The following is a 14,252-nucleotide window of genomic DNA, read 5'->3' on the forward strand; positions in this document are numbered from 1 at the left end:
GCTTTTTATAGTATCCCTCTGCCTGTGAGAGGGGACGTAGCTCCTAACAATCTGAAAAGTGTGATGGAAGAAATTTGTGATGGGGTATTGCATACAGAGTTTGAACAGGTGCTTCAGTACCATCGCTGCAGATCTTACAGATTCAGGTTTTCACTAGCTAAATAGAGAAAATATCCGCACAAATTCTTTTTCAAATCTTACATTAAACTCCTCGCTTAAATGCACAGTCTTAAAAATCCCAGTAAATGCACGTGTTCTTGGTTAACAGTTCATAAGGCTTTTTCATTTCAGAAGTATTTGGAATGCCCCGTATACTTGGAGAATTGGTTGTATGTGCCAGCATCTGTACAGCAAGTTCTTCTGGTTTAATGGAAAGAATGGAGAAGTTCTGTGCTTTGTTGGTATTTTCGTTTGGTTTTGTTTGTTTTTTTAAAAAAACCCAAACAAACAAGGGGCTTGTTTTTCCAAATGCTCTAATTCAGATAGTTACAAAGTCTCTGTTGCTGAATTTTTTCCTCCTTAGCTTTGGTAGTACTGTCTGCTCCTTCACAGAATTTCCAGTCTATGCACATTCAGGGAAGAAGCAGCCTTCCCTTCTTAAGGAGAGGGGGGGAGGAGAGAGAAAAAAAAATCTTCCTTCAATCTTTTCTATATTATGAAAAAGAACATTCTTTAAAAAGACCTGCTGGACCTTTCTTCTGTGGATATCTCCTGTGCAAGCAGCCTGAGCCTTCTGTATTTCTCTAAGATCTTAAGCCATAGAAGGGTCAAGTGTCTCAGGGAGATTTCTGACAATAAGCAGGAAAGCCCACGTGGGTTTGCCCAGCTCACCTTGCTGGCCTCTCGGAGACTCTGGGTGGGTGCGTTATCCTACTGAGGAACAGGCTGAAGACCAGCCTGCTTCTCCACAGCGGACTGCTGTCTCCCAGTCAGCTGGAGCAGACCAGTAGGCTGAATGGGAACAGAACCATGTAACTGATGGCACCAGCTTCTAGGGATAAGAATGGATCTTGGCTTGTTGTTATCCTGGCACAAGTTTGGTCCAATGTCTCCTTGGAAATGGTGCCTCTTAGGACCAATCCCAGCTAGTTTGGAGCTGGACTTGATGCGCGGTGTGTTAGTGAAGGTGAATCGTGAGAGGAAGGTGGCAGTGGTCCCTGAATAACAGAGAAGGAGGGATGGGATCCTGGCTATGCTAGCAGGCTCATGCTGGTCAGGATGTTCTGGGCTGCTCATTGCTGCCAGTGCCACTTTCACCCCATCCCTCCCCACCTTTGTAGGTAACGTGCCAACCAGAGCTGAGCTGTCTCCTTTTTTTTTTAGACTGAATGTGAATAATATCCAGGAGACTTGCCAGAAGAATGCTGCCTCAGCCTTGGCTGTGGGACGGAGGGACCTCGTACAGGTACGATGCTGCATCGGGCCTCTTCCACAGCATGCTGTCCTACCCTCACATGGCTTGTGCTGTCACCTTGTCACCCAGCCAGCCACCTGGGCTCAGCAATTGTTCCAGGGAGTCTCTGGTTGGTGAACCAAGGCCTGTGCAACAGCCACAGAGATGATCTCTACATCACTGACTCTTGGCATCGAGAGGTCCCTTCCCAGGGCTGCAAGCAGATTGTTTTATGCCCTTTGCCAAACTGAGTGAAGCACATTTTTCAGGGAATTCCTGCAGGCAAAGTGCGGAATGCAGCCCACTTTTGAGTCAGCAAAGGGAGTAACTGTGCACAGAGTTGTCTAGCTGCTGTCAGCATTTTGATGGGTGATTTTTTTTCTTACTTATGTAATTGTTCTCGTTGTTTGATATTCATCTGCGCTGGCACTGGGTGCTAACTGCAGCTAGCTTCTCTCTGAGAGAGTCTGAGCCCAGGGACCCAGCCTCAGAACGGGGCTGGCTGCTTGCCTTCAGCTAGTAACAGGAGAAAAATGGCTATTGTGGCCCATCCTTTTCCATGTGGTTAGACCTTTGCAACAGGCAGAACACTTGACAGGACACAGGAGTGCCTGAAAGAGATGGAAGCTGGCACTGCCACCTCTGCAGCTCTCCTGAGCATTTGACCCTTCCCAGACCTGGGCAGGGAACGTGCGTAGGCTTACCTGGTCTAAGCAGAAGCAAACTCAAGCTGTTGTCTTGCTGCTTGGTGGGTTCTGCTAGACCAGGAGAGAGAGAAGGCAGGTCTAGATCCCCATTGTCTGTACTTCATCTTGCTGTCTGGTTTGCCCCTGTTGGAGCAGGGCTTGGGTGGAATAACTTCAGCAAGATTTCTTGAGATACCTCTGTTTCTTGCTTGGTTTTCCCTGTCCTGTGTAACTCTAGCCTGTATGGCAGCTTGCCTCGTTCCTAGCAGACATGGAGGCTTGAGTTGCAGGCTACGTGTAAGATGTGCTCTATAGCAGTGTAGGGAGTGGTGTCTTTCCCATTTCCTTTCTGTGCTGTCTTGTACTCAGCCCTGTCCTTGTTCCAGTTTCTCTCCCATTTCTTTCTCTCTAGTTTCACAGTGAGCAACTTGAGACGCTACTTCGTACTTGGAGCACGAGTTTTCTTTTCCATGTTGTCAGCTCTGATTTCTTCTGTCTTTCCAGCACCATGCTCCTTTTCCTTTCCTGCTCTTTTTCTGTGCCAAACTAGGAGCTTTGTTTTTCCCTGGAATATTCTAATCGCCTCATTTTAAAAGACATAGCAGAAAAAACAGTCCTAGGTCAGTGGTATAGAGACTGAAAAGATGGAACTGTTTTCAGAGTAAAAGATGATAATTGAGGGAGAAGTTTTATGTGAAATAAATTGTTGCAGTAGAAATGGTAAACTGTACTGTGGGCGCCAGGAGAACAGAGATGTTCAGTAACACTTGCAACCGATCAAAAGATACTTCTCATGCAAATAATGATTCACCAGTAAACTTTCTGCCACCAGACATCTCCAAACCCAAGAACTGTATCAAATCTAAACAGTTTTGTGAATATAAAATGCACTGATAGGTCTGTTAAGCCACCCTGACAGGTCTGTTAAGACTATGGACTATTCTTCTTGAGAGTTTAACCCAAATTCAAAGCAAGTGGGACAGGGGAAGCTTCGGTTTTGTGTTACTCTATATATTATTTGTGACACACAGCCTGAAACTGCTCTCTGCTGCCGGTGGGGGGAAGCTCCATTATTATCTGTCTGTGAGTGATTTTGTGCACACCTGTGCCCTGGGAGTGTGGTTATTTCTAATTGTAGCTTTGATGCTTTTCCTTCCTGTCTGCCAGGTTTGGTCACTGGCCATGGTAGCCACTGATCTCTGTCTCGGACCGAAGTCTGACCCAGATTTGGAGATACCTTGGGCACAACATCCATTTGGACGTCAATTACTGGAGTCCTTGTAGGTGTCTGAATGCCAGGGAGGGGTTGGGGAATGGTTGCTGAAGCAGAGTCCTCCATAACTGAATGTTGTAAAGCATCGTTTCAGATCTGGAGCAGTGCCACAGCATGTAGTTTTCTCCCCTCTCAAGCCTGAGATGCATCAAGAAGGGAAGCTGCAAGAGTGTTTATGACATACAGGAGGCAGCACTTGGCCTCCCATCTAGCACCCAGGTCTGGCCTGGCTAACATTGAGCAACAGGCCAGGTGCAAGTTGGAGGCATGCCCACAACGCCTGGCTTGGAGCTTTTGGTTTGCTGCTCCCCACCTCCTAAATGAGCACGTTGGTGCAGCTGCTTTTTTCACCTCCAAATTCACTGTTGCCTTATAGCATTACTGTGAAATCATTCTGCGGGTCTCAAAGCCCAATGTTAGCTGCAGATGCCTTCCTGCCAGACAGTCTGTTTGGGAGGGGACATAATTAGTAATTGATGTTATCTGTCAGTATACCCTGTTTGGAGGCACAGGATTTGTGTGGTGTCGTGTGTGCGTACTGTTGCTTGATCTAGCTCTTTCCTGCTGTGTGGCAGCAATGGGAAGGGAGCGCAGGTTGTTCTTCGTCACTCAGTCTTCAGAGCAAAACAGAATCTTCACAGCCATCCAGAAAACCCGTGGTGGGGTTTTGCCCTGTGATCTAGATGCGAGATGCTTGCATGTTGAGAGTTTTGTTAAAAAGGCGTTGTGGCTGGGGGTGAGTCTGATGGCTCCAGCTTTACATCCAGTTAAAATCAGTTCTGTGGATGTTGTTCCTGAAGCTGCGCAAACTTGGGATAATCAGGCCATGAGCACTGCTGGATTCCCAGAGCTCCCATCTTTCTCCCACCTGTTAGGCCATGAGTGTTTTCAGGAGCGCTGGGCTCCTCAAAGATGTGACGGGGAGGGCAACCCAGTCCTGCAGAGCGTGTATGCCTCCTGCGGGCAGTTCTGTGACCCAAATCGATTTATGCAACAGGCTTGGAACTGCTTGCCCTGGAGTCCCAGTGCTTTTGCTACTGAATTCTGCCCAGTCTCATACTGTCTGTCTTTTTGATTTCCCAGGCTGGCTCATTACTCGCAGCTCCACGATGTGCAGACCCTGGCTATGCTCTGCAGCGTGTTTGAAGCCCAGTCCAGGCTACAGGGGTGCCCAAACTCCTATGGCCCCTTTCCTCAGCGGGCCTCCAACCTGGCCTCCCACAGCCGATACGTATGATCGCCACTTCTTTCCCATTTGCCTTGGATATCTTTGAACATTTCTCGCGTAGCTGACATGGTTTCCTCTCCTTTCCCCCTCAACAGCCCAGCTTTACTTCCTCGGGCTCCTGTTCCAGCATGTCAGATCCTGGACTGGGCACTGGAGGCTGGAGCATAGGTACCGACAGCTGGGTAGTAAATAGAGGAATCTCCCTCCCTTCTGGCCTGGGTTTTAGAAGGCTCCTGTGGTGGGGAAAGAAGGGAGTTAGTGCTGGCTCTGATTGCAGGTGGGCTCTGCCAGAGCAGCTTTCCAGGGTTTGGCTGACATGATGTGATTCCATGGCTGGAAGCGAGCACGGCTTGCAGTAACAGTGTCGATGCTCCTGCAGTCCTGCCCCTTCTGGCTTCTGTAGCGTGCTGTCTGACTGGGCTTTGGAGAAACCATTACAAACACCTTGGAGGTACCGAGCTAGGCCCCTGGGTCACAGGTTAACGCAGAGCCAAGGGTTGCCACTGCTGCCTTTTCCAGTTGGAAACAAGTAAAAAGACAGACCAGTTTGTAGTTTTTGCTTCCAGCCTGGCTGTAGCAAGCACTCGGGGTGGCTGCCTCAGTGCTGCCTGGTGCCATAAGCTTTCCACAGCCCTAGCACTTTGCACAGTTGGAAGCTGTTATCCATGCTGACTACTGGTCACTTCCTTGTCCTTCATGTGCCTGGATGTGGTTCCTGGGATTAGCTGCTCCATCAGCTTCCCAGGTTTCAAGGTCAGGCTGATTGGTCTGCAGTTCCCTGGGTTGTCCTCCTTGTCCTTTTTGAAGGCAGGGGTGACATTTGCTTTGTTCCAGTCCTCAGGCACCTCTCCCAGTCGCCACAATCATTCAACGATTATCTAGCATAGCCTTGCAACGTCATCAGCTAGCTAATTCCACAGGGTTCAGGGGGAAAAAGCATGCTGTGGTTTCTCCTGTCACTGGAAAAACAGCAGCGGTTGGGAAGGCTGTGTTCCTGGTGCCATGAATACCCGTGGGCCTAAGGAGGTTTTCTGCCAAGCTGTGAAGGTGTCAAAGATAAGTCGAATGTGTCAGATAAGTCGCTCTTAAGGGCTCCAGTGTCGAGAGCTGAAGCTGTTGGGCGATTCCTAGCGATATACGTAGCCTGGGGCAGTGTCAGCCCTGCTAGCACCAAAGTTGTAGCTTTCGGTGCTGCGATATCAAGGTATCTGTGACATGGGGAAGAGTGGAGGATGGGGGTTAATGAGAGAGCTGATGTTGTCTTGTAGCGATTATTAGCAGTCTTCTCCCTGCCCCCAGGGCAATTCCTTACATACAGAGGCCCCTTTACATAATGGCAGCTCTGGTGATGAGAGTCCTCCCTATCCAGGGAAGAGCGGCCCAGGCCTGCCAGGGTAATATTCCCAAGCAAACTCCATGGAATTGGTTGCCTGGCCACTTTTTGTCTAAAGTGGAAGGCGAAAGGGATTCCTCCGTGTTAGGTTTCTCTCCCTGACGTTCCCCGTTCCCATCCTGTCACCAGATGTGCAGTAGAAGCACTTGGCAAGTAGGGGTTGGCACTTGGTTTTCTGAGTGAGGGCAGTGTTTGTAGAAGTGCAGAAGGTGGTACAACCATGTCTTAGGGAGAAAACCGGGGTGTCCAACTGTGTAGTCTTCCCTGTCTCCTTCCCTACCCCAGTTTTGACAAGCCTGTGCTCGCCGGGGTACGCTCACAACCTTTCGATGTCTGCAGCAAACAAAGATGCGGAGCAGACCTCCACTCCCTGGTGCGAGTCTTCTCCGGATGACTTCCGCTACGGAAACCTGATGTATCCCGACCATCGGGAACGTGAGAAAGACCAGCATGAGAAAAACAAAAGGTAGGTGTTGGCTTGCCTCAGAGTGCGGCTGTTCAGGGATGCCATGCCCAAGTCAGCTGGAACTCTGCAGCCAGGTCTCTGGTGGTGCAGTGAGGTACCACACCTGCTCCTAGACCTTTTCATTCAGGTTGTCATTCAGAGCAGCTTCGTGCTGCAGATCTGCTGGCATCGCATACGGTACATCTGTAAGTGGCCGTGGTGGCGGCCCCAGAGGGCAGCCCAGCCTCTGTGCCTACACCCTGGAGTGTAGAGTAAGTGAAAGGCAGACCAGTTAGCATTCCGCAATGTTTGGGCAACATGTAGGAAGTAATCTGCTGCTCTTCCAGCAATGCAAGCTGGTTGCGTAGCCATCAGTGGGAAGAGGATTGCAGCCCGAGTCTCTTGAGAGTCCATGAGGTGGATGATGAGCCCGTTTGTTCCTCTAGGCTCCTGGATCCTGCCAACACTCAGCAATTTGATGACTTTAAGAAGTGCTATGGAGAAATCCTTTATCGCTGGGGCCTGCGAGAGAAGCGGGCCGAAGTTCTGAAGTTCGTCTCTTGTCCTCCTGATCCCCACAAAGGAATTGGTGAGTGCCTGCCTCAGTCTGCTCCGGCTGCCCAGGCAGAGCCATGGCTCGGCCGCGGGAGCTCAGGAACATGCGGTCAGCAGGTGGGATGCAAAGTGTCGTCGGTGTGCCCAGAGGTTAGCTCTGCCAGCAAATGGTTTTGGCTTCTTTGCAGCTCGGGGCAGAGATGTGAGGCTTGCAGATGTTGGTTCAAGGGCTTTGTAGACTCTGACATCTCTCCAGCGAAGCTGGAAATGCAAATACTGCTACATTAGCAATATTCAGCTATTTATGGTGATGGCTATTCTTTATTCCCTCTGGGTAAAAGCCCAGAGAGGCACTGTCCCAATCTCTGATTCTGGGCTGCGGTGTCTGTATAGTGCACGTGTAAAATTGCAAGATCGCTTAACTGTGGGTGAGCTAGCCAAGGAATAGGCAAATAGAACTTTTCTCCCAAAATATTTTCAGTAGCGCAAGTGCCCAGAACTGGCTCCTTAAGGACAGTTGCCAAAATGTCTTCTTCCTAGGCCTCTGGGAAAAGATATGCTTAACCTGGGAGTAGAGAAGCAGGCGAGAGATGCCAGAGAAGCAGTGGTTGCCTTGCCTTGTCACATGGGGCTCCTCCTGGGGAGTAACTGGAGTGGAAATTGGTGGCTCTGACCGCTGCCGTTGCCCCTTCTTGGCTAACAGTCACAGCACTGATACAGCACGCATCAAGTGCTCTCTGCTCTCTCTGTGATGAGAAACAAAGGCCGTTCTCGTTTGCTCTTAGTTACATTACACAGTGATGCAAGGCAGAGGAGGCCACCGGGAAGCCTTCATCTCTGCAGCATGTGTCAGCATCTACCAAACTAGAAATGCGACACACGTTCCCAGCTGACAGCTGACAGCCATCAGGGGAATCGGTGGGCCCGGCTGTGCCCCAGCACGCTGACTGCCCCTTTCTTTGCTCCTGTGTGGAGACCACACCAAGACCATTCTCTCCCACCCTTGGGAAGGAGATTAGAGGTAGACCTTGTGGGCAGTGGGTTTGGGGGACTCATCTGTCGGTCACGGGGGGGCTGTATGCAGGGCTTCTTTGTCCACAATTCTGCCAGCACTGATTGCCTTGCTTTCCGTTTCTTTCTTCCTGCCAGAGTTTGGTGTGTACTGCAGCCACTGCCGCAGCGAGGTGCGCGGCACCCAGTGTGCCATCTGCAAGGGCTTCACCTTCCAGTGCGCTATCTGTCACGTGGCAGTGCGAGGCTCCTCTAATTTCTGCCTGACGTGTGGACACGGAGGCCACACCAGCCATATGATGGAGTGGTTTCGCACGCAGGAGGTGTGCCCCACAGGCTGTGGGTGCCACTGCCTGCTCGAGAGCACCTTCTGAGCAGTGGTGGCAGCCGGGGCGCCTGTGAACTGGATTCAATATTTAATTCCCAAGCCATGTTAAATCAGCTGTGCTCCACAGTGTCTGGAGGAGATGCCACAGGGAGCTGAAGCAGGATGTCCTGGCGATGCGCTGCAGTGATGTTTACAAGTGCTTCCAGTATTCCTGACCTCCCAGATTGCTTTCAGACTGATTTGACCAAACTCCCCGTGTCCATTGCTGGCAATGGATGCTGAACCAGAAAAATTGCTCTTTCCTGCAGAAGGGTGTGTGAATATTGGCTAGTCTCCGTTGGGATGAGGTGGTGTTAAAAAAGCTTCTTTGCAAAGGGCTCACCTAGCAGAGCCAAACTCGCTCCGACTCCGTAGTGTCTTTAGAGGTGCCTCCTTACAGGGGCTCAAAGTGAGCAAAATAGTTGTCTCACACAGTTAAGGCAGAAATAATTTGCAAGCAACAGTGAGCTCTAAAGGCGAACTGTAAACTGCGCTTGAAGAGCAAGTAGTCCGTGCGGCTGTGCTCAGTTACTGGTGGAAGTAACAGGGTCCTTATTTTGAATGGTTGTTTACATCATTTAGGTAAAGCAAGACATAAAGCAAGAGAATGAAACTACATTTTTCAGGATTACTTCCTAAATAGCTTCCTACTCACCGGTCAGTATCCGCAGCTGCTGCCAAAAGCCCAGCCGTGCGCCCGCGGTCACTAGGATTAATTGCTTTCCTCCAGCAGTTTTCGAGCAGTGACTCTTAAGGTGTCTCCATCTCCTGCTCTGACCAGGTGATATAATGCACTTTAACTTGTCTGTCCCTGCCCTGACAGTGACACACGTCCTGGTGACCAGGAAAGGCATCTGCCTTTTGAGTTTGGGATCCACGCAGTGTTTCCGTGGATCATGGCATCTGAGGGCGTTTCGGGAAGCCTCCTTACTGAGAAAACACAAGGAGGACGCTTGGTCCATGCAGCTCCTCTTGACTCTCTTCTCCAGGCTCTGCAGGGGAAATCGGTGAATAATTTGAGGTTTGCTGCTGGTGTGCTTGAATGACAAGGCTCCTGAGCCGGGGAGGCAGCAGTTTCTAGGGGGAAAGGGGTTTTGGAAGGGTGGTGGGATTCACGGAGGCAAAAGGTTTGTGCCTTTTCTCCCTCTGGAGCTTCAAATGGAGAATGTACCGGATCGATCCATCTGTTTGGGGCTGTGCCTGCAGGGCATTCCCATCCCGGGTGGCTGGTTGTGTGCACGGCCTGTGCCTCCTGAGCAGGCTGCAGCCTGAGCTTTGGTTTTGGGCAAGTGCATGTCAGGGCTGAGCCCGCTGGAGTTACCCCTGCCCTGTGCCGGCGCTGATCCCTCGCTCCCACGCTCGCCTGCTGAGCAGGGCCACGTGCTGTGCCCGCTCCCAGCCTTTGTGCTAACCGAGGCTGCGGGATCCTGCTGTGGAATAAACAGATGGTGTATCTTAAACATTAAAATTATTTTTTTAAGTGCTGTTCTGATAGAACTTGGTGTCACCGTGCTAGTTCTGCCTCCGTGGGGAGCCCCCAGCAGCTCGCCCTCCCGGCACAGCAGTCGGCACTGCACCCCATGGCTCTCCCTGCACCCCAAAGCAGGGGCCCTGCTCTGGGTGCCTGCGCCTGGTGGCAGCAGAGACCTGCAGTAGCTGAGGGGCTGGCCGGCTGCGGCCGGGACCCCCAACCCTGGCTCTTGCAGCGGCTGCGTTTGCACAGGGACAATGTGATGGCACGTGGCACGGCGATGCCACGCCGGCCTGGGACCTGCCCATGGGTCACCATGCGCCTCTTGCGAAAACGAAGCTGGGCGGTGCCTGGGCTGCCAGCAAACCAAACCCCAAACCCTGGTCCTGCCGTTTGGGGAGGCCCGGGGCAGCGTCCGTGCCCCCAGCGAGCAGGCGGGTGCGCCGGGGTCCTGCCCGACGCCGCGGCGGGTGCCGCGCTGGCCCTCGGGCGAGGGTGCTCTCCAGCTGCGGGGAGAGGGCTCCCGCCCTCCGCCTTCCTACGTGACGGCCATTCAGCTCGGAAGTATTTTCATTTCCATGCTTGAGTGCGCGTGTAGGTTGGAAGGGAAAGGAGACTTGTTATTTAAAGGTGACGGACTGTCAGATTGTGCGATTTATGTGTGTTATTACAGTTCATTACGGTCTATCTCCATAGTATCTGAATACCTCCGAGGTGGATGGCGGCTGGTGCTCCAGAGGAAGGCGGAAAAGCGCTTGCCGTGGCTGTTTGTGCAGCCCTGCACAGGTGGGTGGAATTTCTTCCCGGATGCTGCAGGCATTTGTCTCACACCCTGCAGCATGTGTGGTGGTTGCTTTGGGAGCGGTCTTGCTCAATGCAGAGGTGACTGTTGCAAGGAAACAGGAATGCCTTATCCTCACCGGCCTGGAGCCTGGCGAGAAGCGCATTGCCTCCGCTGCGCTCGGCAGCCCCTCCGGAATAAATGATCAGAAACGGGGCGTGCTGCTGCACTGGTGACCCACGCCGGCCCCGTCATCTGCTCTGCCACCCCCGCTGCTTGTCCTCTTACCCACCTCGGTGGGATGACTTGGTAAAGTGCAAAAAGTTCCCAAATCTGGGCAAATCTCTGAATTTTTAGAGGAGGGAGTGGGAGGGCGAGAGGAGGCAGGCGCTGCTCAGGACGTGGATCTTGGCACAGACGTGCCAGAGCGCACCGAACCAGCTCTGGGGCCGCCGCCGTGGTCACACCAGGCAAGTGGAGCAGAGCATCCGTCCAGCCGAGGGACAGCGCAGTGGCCGGCCCTGCGTGCCGGGGAGGGCTGTTACCCCGTCGTGGTTCCTGCTGGTGCAGGAGCTAGGGGGGCACTGAGGTTTGTGCACCGCGTGGGAAGGGCATGGAACCACGTCCCTCAGGGCATCCCCAGTGCCACGGGTGGGCTGGGGCCGTGGGAGCCACTGGCCACTTCCAGGGAGGGAAGCTCCATCCTAGGCCCCCCCTGCTGCTGGCTGAGACCCCTGCCCACACATCCCCAGCTGGCAGCACCCCACCGAGCTGCCCCCGCACCTCGTGCCTGCTCTTGCACCCGTCCCTGCGCATCACAGAGGACGATGCCGTGTGCGGGGAACCTCCGGGCCAGCCCCGAGTAGCTGCTTTGGCAAGACTTGCTTCAGCCGCCCGCTGAGCGCGTCCCAGGGCTGTTACCCGCGCGTCTGCGCTGGCTTTCCCAGCGATGGCTGGAAGAGAAAGCTCCCACCACAGCCCACGCTGGGCCCTCCAGGCCGCCCTCGGCTTTTTCAAGCCTTTTTGTGCTCTGCAGAGCTAGCAGGGGTGTAAGGAGCTTGGGGTGCCTTCCTCATCCCTGCTGAGGCTCTCTGTGCACGGAGAAGGGAGTTCAATCTCCAGCAATCAAAGTTCGGCAAAAAAGTGAGGAATGATGATACCGGAGAAGGTGCCAAGGAAAACTTTTCCCCGCGGATGCTGCTCTTCGCAGCATCTGTGTTGGCCCCCTCCTCCTCTGCGGCCACAGCCCCATTAACCCAGCATCAGGCTCTGCCAGTGCTCCAGGGCCTGATCCTGCCCAGAGCCCAGCGGCACATTCCTGCCGTCTCCCTCGCGCCAGCCCCAGCGTCCGTCCGTCTGTCTGGCGGGCAAACCAGTTTGGGAACTGATGAGCCAAAACCTTGGCTGGCTGCTCTCCTTTCGGCCAGGCCGATCGCCAGCCGGCTCCACTCCCTGGTGCCTCGGCACGGCATGGGGACGGGGACAGGGACGCGGTGGGGACGGCTGGCCATCGGCTAAGCCCTCTGCTGCTGATTTGGTGCTGTTATGGCAGTGCCTGCTGTACAGCTTGGTCCCGGCACCATCCTTCTCCCAGTACCACCAGTGCTCGGTGCATCCCTGCGCTGGGGGGGTGATGGGGTACCCCTGACCCCCATCCTCACCACAGAGCTGGGACGTTGCCCCAAGACAGAGCCCGGGAGCTGTCAGCACCCCATAGTGAGGGCATAGGGCGTGTCAGCGCCCAGCAAGCTCACTGGTGTCCCTGAGGCTGCGGCGGAGCTGGGGGCAGCCCCCCCCCCCCCCCTCATGTGCTTGGCAGGGGACGGTAGCAGGGACGGTGCACCCCGTGGCATGGCACCCTGGGCTGCGCCGCGCCAGGGGGGTGCAGGGCTGGCAGAGGCTGTGCCCGCCGGGGCCCTTTGCAGCACGCGGTGCCCAGGGGACCCCCAACACCCCAAAACGTGGTGCCACCCCCCAGCTCCCGGGCCATCGCCCCGGCGCCTGCCCTGGCCCGCGAGCGCTGCTCGGGCGTGGGTGGGAAGGGAAGGGAAGGAAATGCCTTTCCCCAGTTTCGCCAGCCCCTGCGGCTGTGGGGAGAGGCTGGGACACACTGGGAAGCGCTGGGAGCCACTGGTCCCGGCACCGCCGAGGCTGTGGGACGCCGTGGCAGGGCTGAGCCACGAACGGCATCCTGGACCCACGCCGCCGGCAGGACAGGCCGGGGTGGCAGGAGGTGGCACAGCCGGCGGTGGGGTCAGGACCTGGGGTCCCCCCTGCCTCACACGCACCCCCCCCCCCGCAATGGGGGGTGGCCGTTGAACCTACCTTGGGGGTCTGGGGTGCCCCCCTGGTTTGGGATGCGGGTGCTTGGCCTTCAGCTGAGCACCCTGGCTCGTCCGGACCCGCCCCCACCTCGCCCCCACGCTCACCCAAAAAACCTTGATCCCTCCCCGGGGGCCAGGGCTGAGCTCACCCACCCACACCAGGTCGGGAGACCCCCGCCCCACGAGATGGGGCATCCCACCCCCGGCACCTGCTCTGGGGCATCCTGGCAGCCTCCCGGGGGCCCCCCAACCTCCCACCTGGCCCCCAAAAGATGCTTCCAACTACCACCCCAAACCCCCTCCGCGGGACCCCCCTGCACCCATCCGCCGGCGCACCATGGCAGCCCCCCCGCCCAGGGATACCCCCACCCCAAACCCTTCTGCTCCCACCATCGGGGTGGAAAATCACCCCCATCCCCCACCCAAAAAAGAGGATTTTTCCCGGAGGTGGAGGCGACGCCGGCCGCGCGGCGGGTTCGGCATCCCTCTTGATTAAAGGCCTCGCTCAGCGCCCCACCAGCACCCCACAGCGCCCCGGAGCCGGGGGGCTGGGGCAGGGCAGGGGGGTCCCCATTCCTGAGCTGGCAAACCCCACCCTACCCGCTGGCTGTAGCTGCCACCCCAAAATTTGCTGGCACGTGGCCAGCCCCTAAGGGTCAAGGGTCAAAGCAGACCCTCCCCCCCCCTCCCCAATCCCAGTGGCTGCTCCCCCCCAAGATGGGGACAGAAGCTCCTTTTTTGTTGTTTTTTGTGATGTATTTGTGATTCTCCGGGGGGGGGGTGGGGCTGCTTGGACCTGCCCCCCACACCCCCCCCCGCCACGGTGCTGCCCACCGGGCTAATTGCAGGTGTGAAATTTAATTAAAAATTGAAGCAGCAGGGGAGGGCACGGTGCCTCATAGTGAGCAGTGCCGGGGGGAAACCCCGGGAGGGACCCCCCCCCTCCTGGGGGCTTCTGAGCAGGGCCTGGGGTTCCCACAGCCTTGGCAACCACAGAGCTTGGGGGGTGGCACCCTGGGCAGGATGGTACCCCGGGGGGGGTCCCCACTCCCCCCAGTTACCCCCCCGGCGGTGCCCATACTCCCTGGGGGTGCCCCCCATAGCACATGGGTTCCCCGTTCCCTCCAGGGGTGTGTCGCCCCCCCGGGGGTTCCCCAGTGCCCCGAGGTGTGTGTCCCCCGAATGCCCCTCCAGGGGCGCACCCCCACTGCCCCCCGGGGTTCCCTGCTCGCCCCAGGGTTGCCCCCCGCTCCCGCTGCAGGGGTCCCCCCGCCCCCCAGGGGTTCCCCATTCCCCCCCCCTCGGCAGGGCACCTGCGGTGGGGC

At 55.5% G+C, this 14,252-nt stretch overlaps 1 protein-coding gene across 3 annotated transcripts in view; it reads left to right on the forward strand.

Moving 5' to 3' along the window:
* WDR59 (WD repeat domain 59) overlaps positions 1–9,831 on the forward strand; it is a 51,136-nt gene extending 41,305 nt beyond the window's left edge. For 2 of the 3 annotated variants that reach the window (XM_040615272.1, XM_040615273.1), the window contains 7 exons: positions 1,324–1,405; positions 3,247–3,359; positions 4,436–4,583; positions 4,676–4,748; positions 6,313–6,439; positions 6,865–7,007; positions 8,123–9,831. In XM_040615272.1, coding sequence (XP_040471206.1) covers positions 1,324–1,405; positions 3,247–3,359; positions 4,436–4,583; positions 4,676–4,748; positions 6,313–6,439; positions 6,865–7,007; positions 8,123–8,358 — 922 coding nt within the window. In that variant the 3' untranslated portion in view covers positions 8,359–9,831. Of the gene's footprint in view, positions 1–1,323; positions 1,406–3,246; positions 3,360–4,435; positions 4,584–4,675; positions 4,749–6,312; positions 6,440–6,864; positions 7,008–8,122 lie in introns of those variants that run through there. The other variant, XM_040615274.1, reaches the window with a different exon arrangement.
* Positions 9,832–14,252: the final 4,421 nt, after the last annotated feature.

This window comes from Falco naumanni, chromosome 15 (assembly GCF_017639655.2).
Source record: "Falco naumanni isolate bFalNau1 chromosome 15, bFalNau1.pat, whole genome shotgun sequence".
NCBI lineage: Eukaryota > Metazoa > Chordata > Aves > Falconiformes > Falconidae > Falco > Falco naumanni.